The sequence below is a fragment of the Seriola dumerili genome, unplaced genomic scaffold, assembly GCF_002260705.1.
Source record: "Seriola dumerili isolate Sdu_G_001 unplaced genomic scaffold, Sdu_1.0 BDQW01000756.1, whole genome shotgun sequence".
In the NCBI taxonomy this organism is placed as follows: Eukaryota; Metazoa; Chordata; class Actinopteri; order Carangiformes; family Carangidae; genus Seriola; species Seriola dumerili.
The window spans coordinates 838,806-853,939 of NW_019175011.1; the positions used below are offsets into that span (position 1 = coordinate 838,806).

General features: G+C 41.9%; 1 protein-coding gene across 2 annotated transcripts; it reads left to right on the forward strand.

The window, feature by feature from the left end:
- The first annotated feature begins 506 nt into the window (after window positions 1-506).
- mios (meiosis regulator for oocyte development) lies at window positions 507-12,433 on the forward strand. 2 transcript variants are annotated; one of them, XM_022765827.1, is made up of 12 exons: window positions 507-589; window positions 1,411-2,277; window positions 2,427-2,916; window positions 3,686-3,784; window positions 3,953-4,207; window positions 6,587-6,756; window positions 7,385-7,450; window positions 7,600-7,758; window positions 9,135-9,287; window positions 10,174-10,378; window positions 10,655-10,784; window positions 11,659-12,433. In XM_022765827.1, exons 2-12 carry the CDS (start codon window positions 1,459-1,461, stop codon window positions 11,747-11,749), a joined length of 2,637 nt encoding a protein of 878 aa, XP_022621548.1. In that variant the 5' UTR covers window positions 507-589; window positions 1,411-1,458; the 3' UTR covers window positions 11,750-12,433. The 2 variants fall into 2 exon arrangements, with proteins under 2 accessions (XP_022621548.1, XP_022621549.1); XM_022765828.1 differs by having other exon boundaries at window positions 10,661-10,784.
- Window positions 12,434-15,134: the final 2,701 nt, after the last annotated feature.

The following is a 15,134-nucleotide window of genomic DNA, read 5'->3' on the forward strand; positions in this document are numbered from 1 at the left end:
ATAGTTTCCAGTCTGCCTCCCTGTTCGTGTTTTGAGCTGTTGCGCATGGATAATATTGTTTGGATGCCGTGCGTAAAAGTCCCAAATGAGATTATTTTACTTCTCCACTCTCGCCCACTGATGCGAAAACCAGATGAGTTGTTGTAGTATGATTCCCATGTACAGCTATGATGGTGACCTATTTTAAGAAGTTGTAGTAGTAGTAGTAGTAGTAGTAGTAGTAGTAGTAGCCTACCTATAATGTGCCAAGGCCAGTTGTTTACTTTCTCTAACATATTCTACTATATAAGTTTTTTAATTCGATGATTTAAAATACTCAGATGATCTATGTGTCGTTGTGATTGGATTTAAATTTGGTTGACTCCTCTCCCCTCTTTATGTATTTTCATTTAATTTTGGTTACGGCGTCCTCTGGTGGTGAACCTGCCTCCCAAGCGTAACCGGAACTTTGGAGACGCTGACTTCCCTGACCGCACGGACGTGTTTTGGTGCAACACACAACAATCTGTCGGGCTCGAAGTTGAGTCCCTGTCCGACATGTGTATGTCAAATCGTAACTCGGTGGCTCGTTTAAACTCTCTGTATGCGTGTAAGTAACACACTGCCGTTAATATTGTAAAGTATTGTTACTGTTTTTTGCTGCTAGCTCAGTCAGCTTTAGCTAAACGCTCATGTTTTAGCCCGCCCTTCAGTCTTTAGCATTAGCTTAGTCGAGCTAGCATGTCAACAAACTTCTAACTTTAGTTTTAACTACTGCATCGTTTTAGCTAGTAACAAATTACACATCTTTGACCTAACAATGTTTTTTATATCGAACAAATACGTGGCTAACTAACAATTTCACACAGAAAACTCTGGAAAACGTGCAACTTTACATTAACAGCTTAACCAGTTTGCACGATAACGCTGCTTTAACGTATTTGTAAGATTTCTAAATGCTGTGTATTGTCCAGCCTGGGTCCGTTGCAGTCAGGTGACCACACTGTGTAACGTTGTCACTTACAGATAAGCACTACAGCAGGGTTAATGAATACAGGACGTCTGGAAGAAGCTAATGTGTAGCTCGCGTCCTTGGTTAGGTTTTTATATCTATGTTAAATCAGCCAAAAACTAATGGGTAGTTAAAACAGAATCAGGATGAAAACAACAGGACAAATAACACCCACATAATGTATCTGTATGTGTTTTTAATGATAAAATTGACATCTAAGTGATAGTGTGTAGATAATCAAATGTAAGCAAAAATAATATATATTTTTTTTTTTTTATTTAAATCCAGTTATACACTTAAATATAGTTTTTATAAATCACAACTTGTCAAAACGTAGCAAATGTCTGTATATAATATTACTGTGGTGTCACTAGTATTTATCAGTGTGCTAATTTTTTGTGTCAATGTCCCGTTTCCAGACTTTAGAAGGCAGATTCCTTTGAGATCCTTCTAGCTGCTTCTGAATCATGAGTGGCTCAAAGCCAGACATCCTGTGGTCTCCCCACCACCCTGACCGCTATGTCATCTGTGACTCTGAGCTGGGACTGTACCGTATTGGACCTGTGGGCAGCGCAGAAACCAAGGCGGGCACGCTCCCACTGTCTGAAGAAACTGCTGCTACTTTACTAGCCATTAACTCTGACACCCCGTACATGAAATGTGTGGCCTGGTACCCGAAACATGAGCCTGAGTGTTTACTTGCTGTGGGCCAAGCTAATGGCAGGGTGGTGCTCACCAGCTTGGGCCAGAGCCACAACTCCACATGTAAGGAGCTTGTGGGGAAAGAGTTTGTGCCCAAGCACGCCCGCCAATGTAACACTTTAGCCTGGAACCCTGTGGACAGCAACTTGCTGGCTGCTGGGCTGGACAAGCACAGAGCAGACTTCTCTGTTCTCATATGGGACATCAGCAGTAAGTTTTCCCCAGAAGCCAGTGTAACAGCTGAGAAGATTCGTCTCTCGTCTGTGGATTTGGACTCCAGCACAGTAGTGACCAAACCCCTCTATGAGCTCGGCCAGAATGATGCTTGCCTTTCCCTCTGCTGGCTGCTTCGTGACCCAAAGCTGCTGTTGGCAGGCATGCACCGAAACCTGGCAATATTTGACCTGAGAAACACGAGCCAGAAAACGTTTGTCAATACCAAGGCCATCCAAGGGGTGACAGTTGATCCACACTTCCATGACCGTGTGGCTTCCTTCTTTGAGGGGCAGGTGGCCATCTGGGATCTGAGGAAGTTTGAGAAGCCTGTGCTCACGCTCACTGAGCAGCCAAAACCACTCACCAAGGTATAACAGGATTTGATGTTTGGGTAGATGAGCTAATGAGTTGTGTTTTCAAAGCTCTTTTGCAGGTGCAGTTTATTGGTAAAGTATTGGTACATTGGTTCTGTATGCAGACAGAAAGCTGGTGGTTAATTATGTGATATCATTTACAGGTGGCTTGGTGTCCAACTCGTACCGGCCTGCTGGCCACTCTGACACGTGACAGCAACATCATCCGCCTTTATGACATGCAACACACTCCTACACCCATTGGTGATGAGACGGAGCCCACCATCATCGAACGGAGCGTGCAGCCCTGTGAAAGCCAGATCGGCAGCTTCGCTTGGCACCCGTCCTCTCAGAACCGCATGGTGGTAGTGTCAGCGGCCAACCGGGTCATGACTGACTTCACCGTGTTTGAACGCATCTCACTGGCCTGGAGCTCCACCACCTCGCTCATGTGGGCGTGCGGCAGACACCTGTACGACTGTGTCGAGGATGGGGCTGACGGAGTGGAGAGCATGATTGAGAAAGACATCGCCACGAAAATGAGGCAGAGGGCTCAGTCCAGGTACGGGCACGATACCGTCCAGGTGTGGAGGAACCACCTGTTGGCCGGAGGGAACGATCCCCAGCTCAAGTCTTTGTGGTATGATCTGTTCTATATCCTTCGTGATCATGAAGTGGTGGAAAGCCTGCTTTGTGGAGTAGTAACGCTATTGTTATTTTATTGTTGGTATAATTAATATTGATTAGGCAATAGTATTCCTTAAAAGATACTGTGCAGAGATGCCGTGTTCAATAGTTGTGGTTTACTAGTCCTTTTTATCCAGAGTTTTATTTGTGTTTTCACAGTCACCTGGTCTAGTGTGGAGAATACATATTTGACTCTAGATGTAGATATTAGTTATAGTATTTTATTAAAACATGCGGTAATTAAATAGATAACTATTAGAGCCACTATGTCTAGATTTTTTGTGTGCTTTTAGCACCTTGAAATTATTCTGGTGCACAATTTGTAGAAAGATGCATTGAAAATAAATTGGTGATGATGGTGAAAACATCCCTCAAATATTCATCTCCTCCAAGGACTTGTAATGTCTAGTATGTCACAAAAGCATTTTTCTAACATAAAGGCTGATGTGTTATCTTTAAAATAACTGTTATTTAGGAACAAAAACCTGCATATATCCTAGACAAGAAATGTAGCGGTCTTTTATAATCAGCACTAATTATTATTCGGATGTTTGGATGTAAAACTAAACTCTGGATTTCCTCAATTCAGCAGAGAAAACTTCTTCTCTCCTCCCTTGGTGCAGTTTAAAATTAATTAACGTGACAATTGGTTGTTCTGTATTTAAACAGCCTCATCCTTAATCTGCCATGATTCACTATGTTGCAATGTCGGTTATAATTCCTATGTAAGTATCACATATGAAGCAGTGTGCAGAGGACATGGAGCTGAAACTGCAGGGGAACAAACAGTCTATTGTCTACTCTGGTATCAAGAACATTGTCAAGACCAGCTCAGGTAAGAAGCTGACACACCGACCTTCTGACCAACTGAACATCTCATGTGGTAAAATGTGAAGGAGAATCAGACCTTAGTTAAATACAAATGTTAAGATTTGTATTATTCTGCATTGAATGGAATATCACAAAATGTGATGTTCAATATATGTCCTTCTCGTCAACCCAGGCACAACAGAGAGCCGCAGGTGCTGGAGCGGCTCAGACCGTCAGACAGACGTTCCTCGGTACCACAGCGAGGAGCGCTGCCTCGCCCTGCGGCTCTGTGGCTGGATCAGCCGGGGGCCTGAAATCGACGTGGAGACCTTCCTGCGATCACTGGAGCAGGAACGTGAGTGGGAGCGGGCGGCTGCCGTCGCTCTGTTCAACCTGGACATCCGCCGGGCCATCCAGATCCTCAACAAAGGAGCCACTGCTGAGAAGGGTGAGCGCTGCAGCACTGTGGAGGGTGGGAAGGTGAAGTGAGCGCAGAGTAATAGGAAGCAGGTGTGACTTTGAAGCCAAGTGTTGACAGGAAAGAGAAATGCTTCAGACCAAACTCATGATTGCAGTTCTCGTGCTTTTGTGTTACATTGACATAAATTTATATAATCAAATTTATGTGCATAAGGAATGTGATTAGTGATAATTTTCTGGATTAATCCTTTGGGCTAGAAAACATTAGGAAACAGTTCTAACACTTGACAACCTGGATCCATCAAACATTTGGCATTTGTGCTTGAAAAGTTAGTTAAACAGTTATTAGTTGCAGATTAATCGATTAATCTTTGCACTGCTTATGTGCTCCGTCGCCTTTTGTTTTGCTTTATTTTCCTAAATTAGATTATGTTGTAGGTGAAAATGAAGCAGTAAAAAACCCAACCAATTAAATATCACAAACCTTTAAATTTTCTCATCCCATTGTTTCACACTCCACAGTGATCTGTGGAGTGTGAATGTTGTGTTTTGTAATGTCGTGCTGCTTCAACAGGAAATAAAGTAAGCAATATTTATTGTGGTTTTTGTTACTCATGGTTCCTGCACAGTTCTAGAGCTTGAAAAAAGTCTCCTTCTCACCGTTTGAGGTCATTCAGGTCAAACACTGCACAGAAATGTGTAAACATGTCATTGTGCAACACAAAGTGGTTTTCTTTTCTTTTAGTAATTCAACATTTGTTGCTGTGAATAAGAACATTTGTAGAGTTATATTAAACAAGATTAGCTGGTGTAAATCATATTAATCCCCAACCAAAATCTTCAAATGAAATGAAAGTCTTGGGGAATTTTAAAAAATGGAACGACAACAGAAGTACCTTGTTTTCCACCGAACTCTGATCCTGTATCAGCTGCGGTGTTTTTGACACCGAGGCTTAGTGCTAATAGAGAGAGAAGGCTCTTGTTTACACACATCTTGACTAAGAAAAATTCCACCAATGTAGGTCAAAAGATTTTCTGGTGTATGTTCTAATGAGGGTTTCCTGAGAATGACTGATGGGGCGATTCATTAGATAAGATGTGTCGACAGAGTTACAGTGTTTTTTCTCTAACAGCAGCGCTGATGTAACGTACTGATTGTCATCTGCACACTTGAGCAAACACATGAACATCTTTGATATTAGCTCGCTTTAGTTTGACATGTTCCCAGCATGTTTCTACAACCGCCTCTGTTACTTCTGCAGACATATATGAAATTAATATTAATCTGTAATTAATCTGGAGTCCCTCAAACTGGCTGCTGGCTGTAGCTTCATATTTACCACACAGACATGACAATGATATCAATCTTCTCATCTTCTCATCTCATCTCACCTATCAGCAAGAAAGCAAATAAGTGTGTCTCCCAAAATGTGGAACTACACCTTTAAGTTGTTGATATTGAAACATTGATTTAATGCATTTACATCAATTTGGCCTTTTGAAATCCTTTATAAACACATTTTATAATGTTAAACGATACACAGCCATCAAAGAGAACCTACATCTCTTTCTTTCTGTCCTCTAAACAAACCGTCTGTACCTCGCGCTCCTCAGATCATGGAGTTGTTTCTGATGTGGCTAACTATTACACAAAGGTCTTACTAGACACCACCTTGCGATGGGATCACACCAGCTGACCCATGAGTACTCAGCAGTCATTACTACATTATTACATGAATGACAATAATAGTAATAATCTAGGACGGTGGTGATGCTATCATAGTGACAAAATGTGTCCACAGACAGACATATTAACACCTGTCAGAGTAATCAAATCTGCTTCTCGGGCAGTTCCTGCTACAGTAGATGTCTCCAGGAACACATTTTGCCATGATGACATACAGACACACACAAGGTGAAAACAATACCAGCCACGCGGTTATATCATCATGGAGGCTGCCAATTTAGCTGCTGTTTAACTGTATTGCCCCTCTACAAAGAGGTGTGTCTGTTGTTTAGTGTACCCTCATTGTTTTGAATGGAAAGGCTAAAATAATAGGAACACCTATCAACATAACACAGGCTACAGTGCATCCTCCAGAAAGATCATACCGCTGAATCAACATCTCTTTAACACCGTTTTAACAAAAACTGAGCCTTATAATCTTCATGTGGGAGGATTTATTTCAGGACTGTTTGCATTAGTTTTAGCCAGGTGTTCCTAATACATTGACAACTGAGTGGATTTTTTCATACACAAACAAAACTAGTCTCAGAAGCTCCATCCTCTTGATGTAAAAAACGTTCTGTCTAGATGTGGTTTTTGCTCGACCACAGTGCCGCACTTACAGTAACGACTCTGGCGAAGGTAAATAAATCTGCTCCTTGGACTTCTTGTTATTCGCAGGTGACCTGAACCTGAATGTGGTTGCCATGGCTCTGTCAGGCTACACCGATGAGAAGTCCTCCCTGTGGAGGGAGATGTGCAGTTCTCTGAGGCTGCAGCTGAAGAACCCCTACCTCTGCGTCATGTTTGCCTTTCTCACCAGTGAGCCTGGAGCCTACGATGGCGTGCTGGTATTGGATCTCTAAATATCATGGACTTTTGGAAAGCTAGCAGAAGAAAAAAATACACTGGCACTTTTCTCACTTCACAGTAGCCGTTTTGTTTTCACTTCATAAAAACCTTTACATATGTGATGAAAAGGTAAGTTATACTCCAGTAGTCTTTATTGAGAAAATCCTCAGGTGCACAGGAAGAGATGTGTTTCACATTTCCGTCATCAGCGCCCTAAGTCATAAAACACTTCACCGAAGATGAACCGGTGCCCAGAACAGAGTGTGTGTTTCTGCTTTTTCCTCCCTCGGTTGCATCAGATTTTGGCCACCAGCTGCTGTCACATTTATTTATCTCTTTAGACCTTCTCCCAGCCAAAAGTGATGACTCCATGATAAGAACATTCAGTCAAGTTATTTTGCCTTCGTTTCTTGCCATATATATATTTTTTTCAGAACAGATTAGGTGAAAAAGATGATTGGTTTCCTTTAGATCTGTGTCAGAGAGAAGAGAAACATTTTTGTGCCAATGTTGAGCCTCATATTGTATGTACAAAATATTGGACGCACATTGTAAGTTGAAATGTTTCCCCAGTTTTTTTTTATCCGAAACAAAAATAAAAGGTGAAATACTTTGTTTGTGTTTCAGTATGAGAGCAGTGTCGCCGTGCGAGACCGAGTCGCCTTTGCCTGTATGTTTCTCAGCGACGCACAGGTAACACACTGCAAAGTCAAGCTTTTAACAGTAAATTATATCCTGGTGGTGCCATGTTGTAGTTATGAATGCGCCATTTCCCCCTTGAAATTTGTTAGAAGCATATGATGTGTTTTATAAGCTGGATCTCTCCGGGTATTTGGTTGCAGCTGCCTCGATACATCGACAAACTAACCATTGAGATGAAGGAAGCGGGCAACCTTGAGGGCATCCTGCTGACGGGGCTGAGTAAAGATGGCGTAGATCTAATGGAGAGCTACGTGGACCACACTGGAGACGTCCAGACTGCCAGCTTCTGCATGCTGAAGGTATAAAAATATACACAATGTATACAAACTAATGTCCTCATCTGTAGTCCAGACACATTCACACCAGGTTTTATTGGAAAGAAGAAGGTATTTAATAAATACGACTTTGTGTCATCTCATAATAATGAATGCCCCCACATGAAGAGAGGTACAGAAACTAGGGCTACTGGGTAATTTTACACACACATAATATAATCCACTTAATTTGAATTAAACCAGTAGCTGTGAATTCAAACAAAGTTTTGGTTCCACAGCTTTAGCTTATTTGACTGTGTCAGATTTGGGCCTCATACAAATAGGCGATAAAGATTTTTTATTTTTTTTGTAAGGCACCAATAATCACAAGAGTATTTTCACTCTGACATAATAGAAACAGGCTACTGTTTGTAATGTGAAAATAACCGATTGGTTAAACCTGTGTCATAGCACAACATAGAGCATAGGTTCACGTATTTGAGTGATTTCTTGCTGTGTGAGTTTTACAGTAGCTGCTTTAACTCAGTTAGCACTAACAAATGATGACGAAGTGATATCTCCCCTCAGAAACAATCCTAAAACTGTTTTATAAATCAATTTTTAATTTTTATGAAGTTAATTAAAATAGTACTCAAACTAACAAAGAATATTGAATACATACATGCCTGTGTCGCCCCCACACCTGTAAAACTTAATGGACCCCACATTGAACAATGCAAGAAAAAACTGCCCCATGGTTGAACCTAATTGCCAACTCCTAGACTATTTGATTTGGATCATTAGGAAATGAAGTGAGAATGGTGCTTTTTTTAACTTTACAAACTGTGGAGGCCCCAGTAAGCTCCAGGAAGTGACCCAAAATACAAGGTTTAATGATTAACGTGACTGAACTCAATACAAATCTGCAAGAAGAAAAAAAAATTAGTGTCTCTTTCACACTTGGGGAAATCGATGCACATGCTAAAACATGCCTCTTCATTTCTAAAAGGCCACAAGTGTTATTCTTAGCATAATTACCTCCTGCTATGAAAATACAAAGCAAACCTCATCATCCTCTGCTTTTGTTTGTATAAAGAAATAATAAAGAAATGAAAGTAGTCGAACAGGTCTGTAACGCTTCGCTGTTCTGTGGAACAACTATCTTGGCTTTATTTTTTCCCCTGCTGTGACCTGCTGCTGAAAATAGCACAGTAAATGCATATACCTTACATATTTGTACACAAACATGTACACATTCCACCGGAGGGATGGGTGCAGGAAGGGTGAGCTTTGTGGAAACCAGTTGCAGTTCAAGTACACTCTTGACTGATTTGTTTCTGTGGCTTGCTCTCCCATGCTGCACCCAAACTGAAGTGAAAATATGAAACAGGCCTAAGCATAACAAAAATCTCTTCCGACAGGGTTCACCAGGTGAAGTGTTGAAGGACCCTCGAGTCCAGTGCTGGATAGAAAACTACCGCAACCTGCTGGATGCGTGGAGGTTCTGGCACAAGCGGGCCGAGTTTGACATCCACAGAGGCAAACTGGACCCCAGCTCCAAACCGCTAGCCCAGGTAACAAACGTCAGGCGAGGATTTTAATTTTTTTTAATAACTGTGGTGCTGAAACAATTCATTGATTAGGTGATGGACAAAAAATTACAACAGTTTTGCTGAGCATTTAATGGTTTGTCAAACTTTCACTTGCTTCTCACATGAGGATTTTTCTCATTTTGTAACGTAAATATTCTGGGTTGTGGAGAAACAGCACATGGAATTTTAAGTATTTAAAAATAATAAACATGAATTATTAATGAAAATATGTTGCGTAAGTTGCAGCCATAGATACTTTTATTTGATAACGTCAGTCATTAAAAGTTAGTGGTTAGGTTTGATAAAACTTTCAGGAATGCTTTATAGGCTCAGTAAAACCGCATCACAGTTTCTTGTCTCTCAGCTCTGATGTGATGTGGCACTGGCAGTCTGTCTGTTTACTGTCTTAGACATTACTACCTTCATAACAAAATAGGATGCTTGTACTGTTTATCAAAGCACACGTTTGTGCCAAGCAATCTGAAGAGTGTCAGCTTAAGCGCATAACACCCACAGCTCTTCTCTCCAATTCTCGTCATAAAACCTGTGCTAGTTAGTTTCCTCCTCTTAGAAGCATACACAGCATACACTCTCCTTTAAGAGAGTTTTTAACAAGCTTAATACTAAGAATGTTTTTATGGGTGATTATGAGGAACCTGGTGCTGCAAACAAAACTTGGCACCATCTAACATTCCAATAATCGCAGTTAAGCATGCTGGGATTATCGCTGTATTATCTAATACTTATCTCTCTCTGCTAAGAAAAAAAAATGAAACCCAGACAGCTGGTGAGTATGTTCTTGTTGGTGTTTACCTACACGTTCACCACTCCTTATCAACTGACCTTTGTGTTTGTTCTTGCGCTGCAGGTGTTTGTGAGCTGCAACTTCTGCGGGAAGTCCATCTCCTACAGCTGCTCGGCGATGCCGCACCAGGGCCGCGGCTTCAGCCAGTACGGTGTCAGCGGCTCACCCACCAAGTCTAAAGTCACCAGTTGCCCTGGCTGCAGGAAACCGCTGCCACGCTGTGCCCTCTGCCTCATGAACATGGGCACACCTGTTTCCAATTGCCCAGGTAAAGCTGCCCTGTGTGGAGTGTGTGTCAACAGATGGTCAGCTGATATTTCCAGTAACAGGAACATGTCTTGGAGCAGCTTAAGTGGCTATAATACTTAACTGAGCATTTGCAGGCGAGAATATGTGGACTTTGATCAGCATCTAGGGACATTTGCATTTGCGAGTGCGGCGGCCAATCCAGTTTCCTCAACGCCGTGATGTCACTCATTCCAACGTAGACAGATTTTAGTGATTGCTAATATTGATTTATGGATAAATATGTTTTTTTTGGCAGGAACAGGGAAGTCAGATGAGAAGGTGGACTTGACAAGGGAGAACAAACTCGCTCAGTTCAACAACTGGTTCACCTGGTGTCACAACTGTCGACACGGCGGCCACGCTGGCCATATGCTCAGCTGGTTCAGGTGGGGCTCTCACTGGATGCTACACATGCGTAGATAATGTTTAGACACATGTGAACATGGTTACGCCTGTGATCCGTGTTCCTTCTGTTTGTTTGATTTCCAATGGTGAAACGAGGCTGAGTCATTGAATTTAGGCAGCAAAATAGAATATTTTTTCTGTTTTTCAAATTAAGTATTATTACATAACCAGTCAGATGCAAAAATCTATTAGTAGAAAATGGGACTATTTTCAATGATAACAATGGATGTCTGCAGACTATCATGTGGTCAACAGTAATTCCTGTGTTCATCAGAGATCCTGCTTCAAATCCAAATTGGACACATGCTTGAAAACATTTCTTCTCTCTCTGACATAATCATGAAAGGAAAAGTAATTCTACTGCTCTTTATTACCTCTCACTTCAATATAAAGGTTAATGTTGTTAAGTTATGTCCATGTTGGGATCCTGCTAAAGAAGGAGGACTCCATTTTCCAGTATAAACTGGTTGGTAGAGATAAGCCTCTTGCTTTCTTTAAACTAAACCCTAAAGACAGTTTCGGGTGGAAATAACACGCCTGTGGCAAAACCCTCTTTGCTTGACTTTTGTTCTGTGCTTTATTACTGGGTTAGTAAATAAAATACAGAACTTGGAGCCATATTCCTTGTGCATCATAAAATGCTTCAATACTCATTCTTTTCAAAAACAGCTTCCAAAATTAGTTTTTTTTTATTTACAGAATTGACAGTCTAATGAACAGAAGGTACACTGACCTGCTGGGCCCTTCTATATTCTTGTGGAAAATCTACAAACCTCTGTATTACCTGTGGTTAACACATTGTGTCTCGTCTTCATGTAGCTTCTTTCTAAACTGACCTCCATGTGTCTGTTACAGAGACCACACAGAGTGCCCGGTGTCAGCTTGTACATGTAAATGCATGCAGCTGGACACCACAGGGAACCTGGTGCCTTCAGACAGCAGCTAAACAGGAGGAACCTGTCGGACTCTGAAGCCAAACACCAGCCCAGAGCCAACCAGCGCAGGTTCACTGCTGCACCCGCCGCACCGACCACTGGGCAAGGGACAAAGGGTGACAGCAGTGTCCTCCTCTGAAGTGGCTGCTTGAAAAGAATGAAATACTGTTAAGTCATAGTCTAGTGAATGTAACCTTGTAACAGAGCCCTATATGAAGAAGGGAGGCAGTGTGTGTTACTGATCTGACTAACTGAAGCAATGACAGAAAGGGAGTGAATGCAAACTCACATGCTCTGCTAATGAAAATCCCACTCAGGAGAAATACAAGAGGTTCTGCTGTAATCAAGCCTCTTCCAATCTAACCTGAATCAGGCTTATGGTTTTGTTGTGATCTATTAAAAAAAACAAAAAAAAAAAAGTCAAATGTCCACTCACACATCAGGTTGTAAAGATGTGAACACAGGTGCCAATATTTCTGAGCTATATTTTGTGGCTTGTGTTTTAATACGCTATTTAACGTCTGTGTTTGTCTTATGAAAGGATTTTCACATACCTCATGAAAGCATTGTTCGGGGTGAAGGATGGTACCCCGGGTGACGAAGCGGAGTCTAGCGCACAATAACAAAACTCTCTTGCTCTCTTCATTTTCCTCTGTGCCACTGTTCATCTGGCATTGTGCGGGGAGGGCTACCAGTGTGAGGGGTAGTTTTGTTGGGGGGGGGGGGGGGGGGGGGGGTGGGGGGGGGGGGGGGGGGGGGGGGGGGGGGTGAGGAATTGGGAGAGGTCGGGGGTGGTGGGTGAGGAGGAGGAGGAGGAAGGTGGGAGGGTGGGAGGGTGCATCTGTATTCACCAGCCCACTCCAGGCCTGTGGCCCATGAAAGAAGCTCCCCAGAAAACAGCAGCTGCTCGGCACTCTGACAAGACCCTCCAGATTGTTCCCCTCATAAAGAACCTCAGCTGCCGGAACACTATTGACTCAAAGAGAGGGCGAGAGAACAGACAGCCTGAGCCCTGTACCCCCCTACCACCCCCTTCTACACCCTCCGACATACACAGACTTACCCTCTCTTTCTTTCTCTCTCTCTCTCTCTCTCTCTCTCTGTCTCTCTCTCTCTCTCTCTCTCTCTCTCTCTCTGGTGCCCAAATTGCATCCAAAAACTATGCATACCACACATCAATCCAAGGATGGGCGCCGTCTGTGGGGGGACTGCCGTGTGTAAGCCGCATTGTAAATGGGTTTTCTCTCTTTCTCTGCCACCCTCCCCGCTCTGTCACTAACCCAGGGAGGCATTGTAAGTGAGAGGCAGCCTGCACCAGAGCTGGCTAAATCACTTAGTCATGGAGTAGGGAGGAGGAGGAGTCGGGTGGTGGTGGTGGTGGTGGTGGTGGTGGTGGGGGGCGGGGGCACAGGAGCTACTGTATGCTGCTTTCACCAGGATCTCTTCCCGGTGTGGGAGGTTTTATAGGCCTGCATGCCCTTTTGTGAACTATTTTGGAGTGGAGCTGACAAATTGGCGAGCCGTGTAGCGTCCCAAAAAACAGAGTGGCTGGAATTTCATCCTTTCAGTGTTTCTTGTGTTTGCCTTTTAAATAAATTCCGACTGACAAATTGGAGCACTGCTGAATGGGGGGTTTTTTCCATACGTTTACATGGTTTGTTTTTACATTATCATAGACACAGATGGCGTGGGTTGTCTGTCATGTGCGTGCTCGCTCTTTGCATAAACGCATTGAGTCACACCATTTTTCTCCCATGGAAACTCCCACAGAATCATAGACCGTCATCGCAGGCTGGAAAATGGACATGAGCAAAAACAATGAAATTTGGGCCTCAGATCTAGACGAGCAATGAAACTTCATATTAACTAGCTCTCGATCTTGGAAACAGCAAGTGACACATCAGTCTCAATACAAGGTCCATTAGCTGTTGTAGAGCTTTCAGTCATCACATGATCCTCCTCCACACATGTAGTTTACCCAGTTGTCATGTAACTGTAGATGTTCAGATTTCTATATCTTTCTGGTCCATGTTGACTAGAAAACTTCAGAATGAAATGCACTCTTAACAGTCTGAATCAGAATCACCTTTATTGGCCTGGTATGTTTCATCATACAAGGAATTTGACTCAGATGTCCAGCAGCTCTCAGTTTATTAATGCACAGTATCAGTAACAAATGTGCAGGAAAATACACATAAATATACAGGTGAAACAAGGTTAACAAAGAGAGACAAAAAGAGAAGCGAGTATAAACATATAACTATTTTGTACAGCTAAGTCAGTAGGGATGTATACATTTCTATATATATATATATATATATATATATATATCAGCTAAGGCCTTCAAAACCCAAAAATATGCAATTTACACTGATGTAAAACAGAACAAAGCAGATACTTTAGAGGCTGAAACCAGAGAGTATTTAACTTTTTTTCCCTTAATTTTTGCATGAAAAATGACTGAAATGATTATTCTGTTGTCAAAACAGCTGCAAATTATTTTTCTTTTGACCCTGATGATTAATCAACTTATTATTTCAGCTCTAATGAAAACAATAAATAGATGACAACATTTAGTATATCGCCTATTTATAAGTTAAAATGTTATGGTAAACAGTATTAAGCGCTTGAAATATTGTATGGATAATGTATTAACTCACTTTACATGGTCCATTAGCAGTGGTCAACGAAAACTAAGGAAAGTGAACATCTACATTTCTATTACAACTGGAAAAATAGCCAGACTAACTTTCTAAGAGGCTCTTATTGACCCTCACTGTCCGAGGCAGTTTTCACTGATGGTTGCAGCCTTCCAGTTCTCCTATGATGGAATAATACGACCCTTCACCACATGTGCTGTGTTGTGAATAACAACAAAGTTACAGCTTGATATAAACTAAAACAGTGAAGGTCTTAACTCTAGATTTTGACACATGGTACCCGTACAAGACCGGAGGGGAGGATGGACAATCTGGCATAATTAATGGTGTACTTCAGTGGTGCAAATTTCTGACAAATTTGTGATTAATCAGATTATGTAGAACCAAATGCTATGGAGTAAAACAGGGCCTTTTAATGGCCCTGGTAGGTGATCTGGCCTTGCAGCTGAGAAAGAAACCTCTAGAGCTTCTAATGGACCTTGTGACAAGATTGAGTCATATCCTTATAAGAACGATAGTATAATTTAAAATCTATTTATTCAATACTGTACTGTAGTATCTATTACATACAGTATACAGGTGAAATTCATGAGCAATACATTGAATTTTCATTAAAAACTTTACCCATACTGATAACACATTGCAGACGTGATTGGTTTAAAGTACGGTCCATAGAGAAACTTGGACGAATCAGCAACGTTACTGTACAACGCCACCGTCCAATCACAAGCTCAGA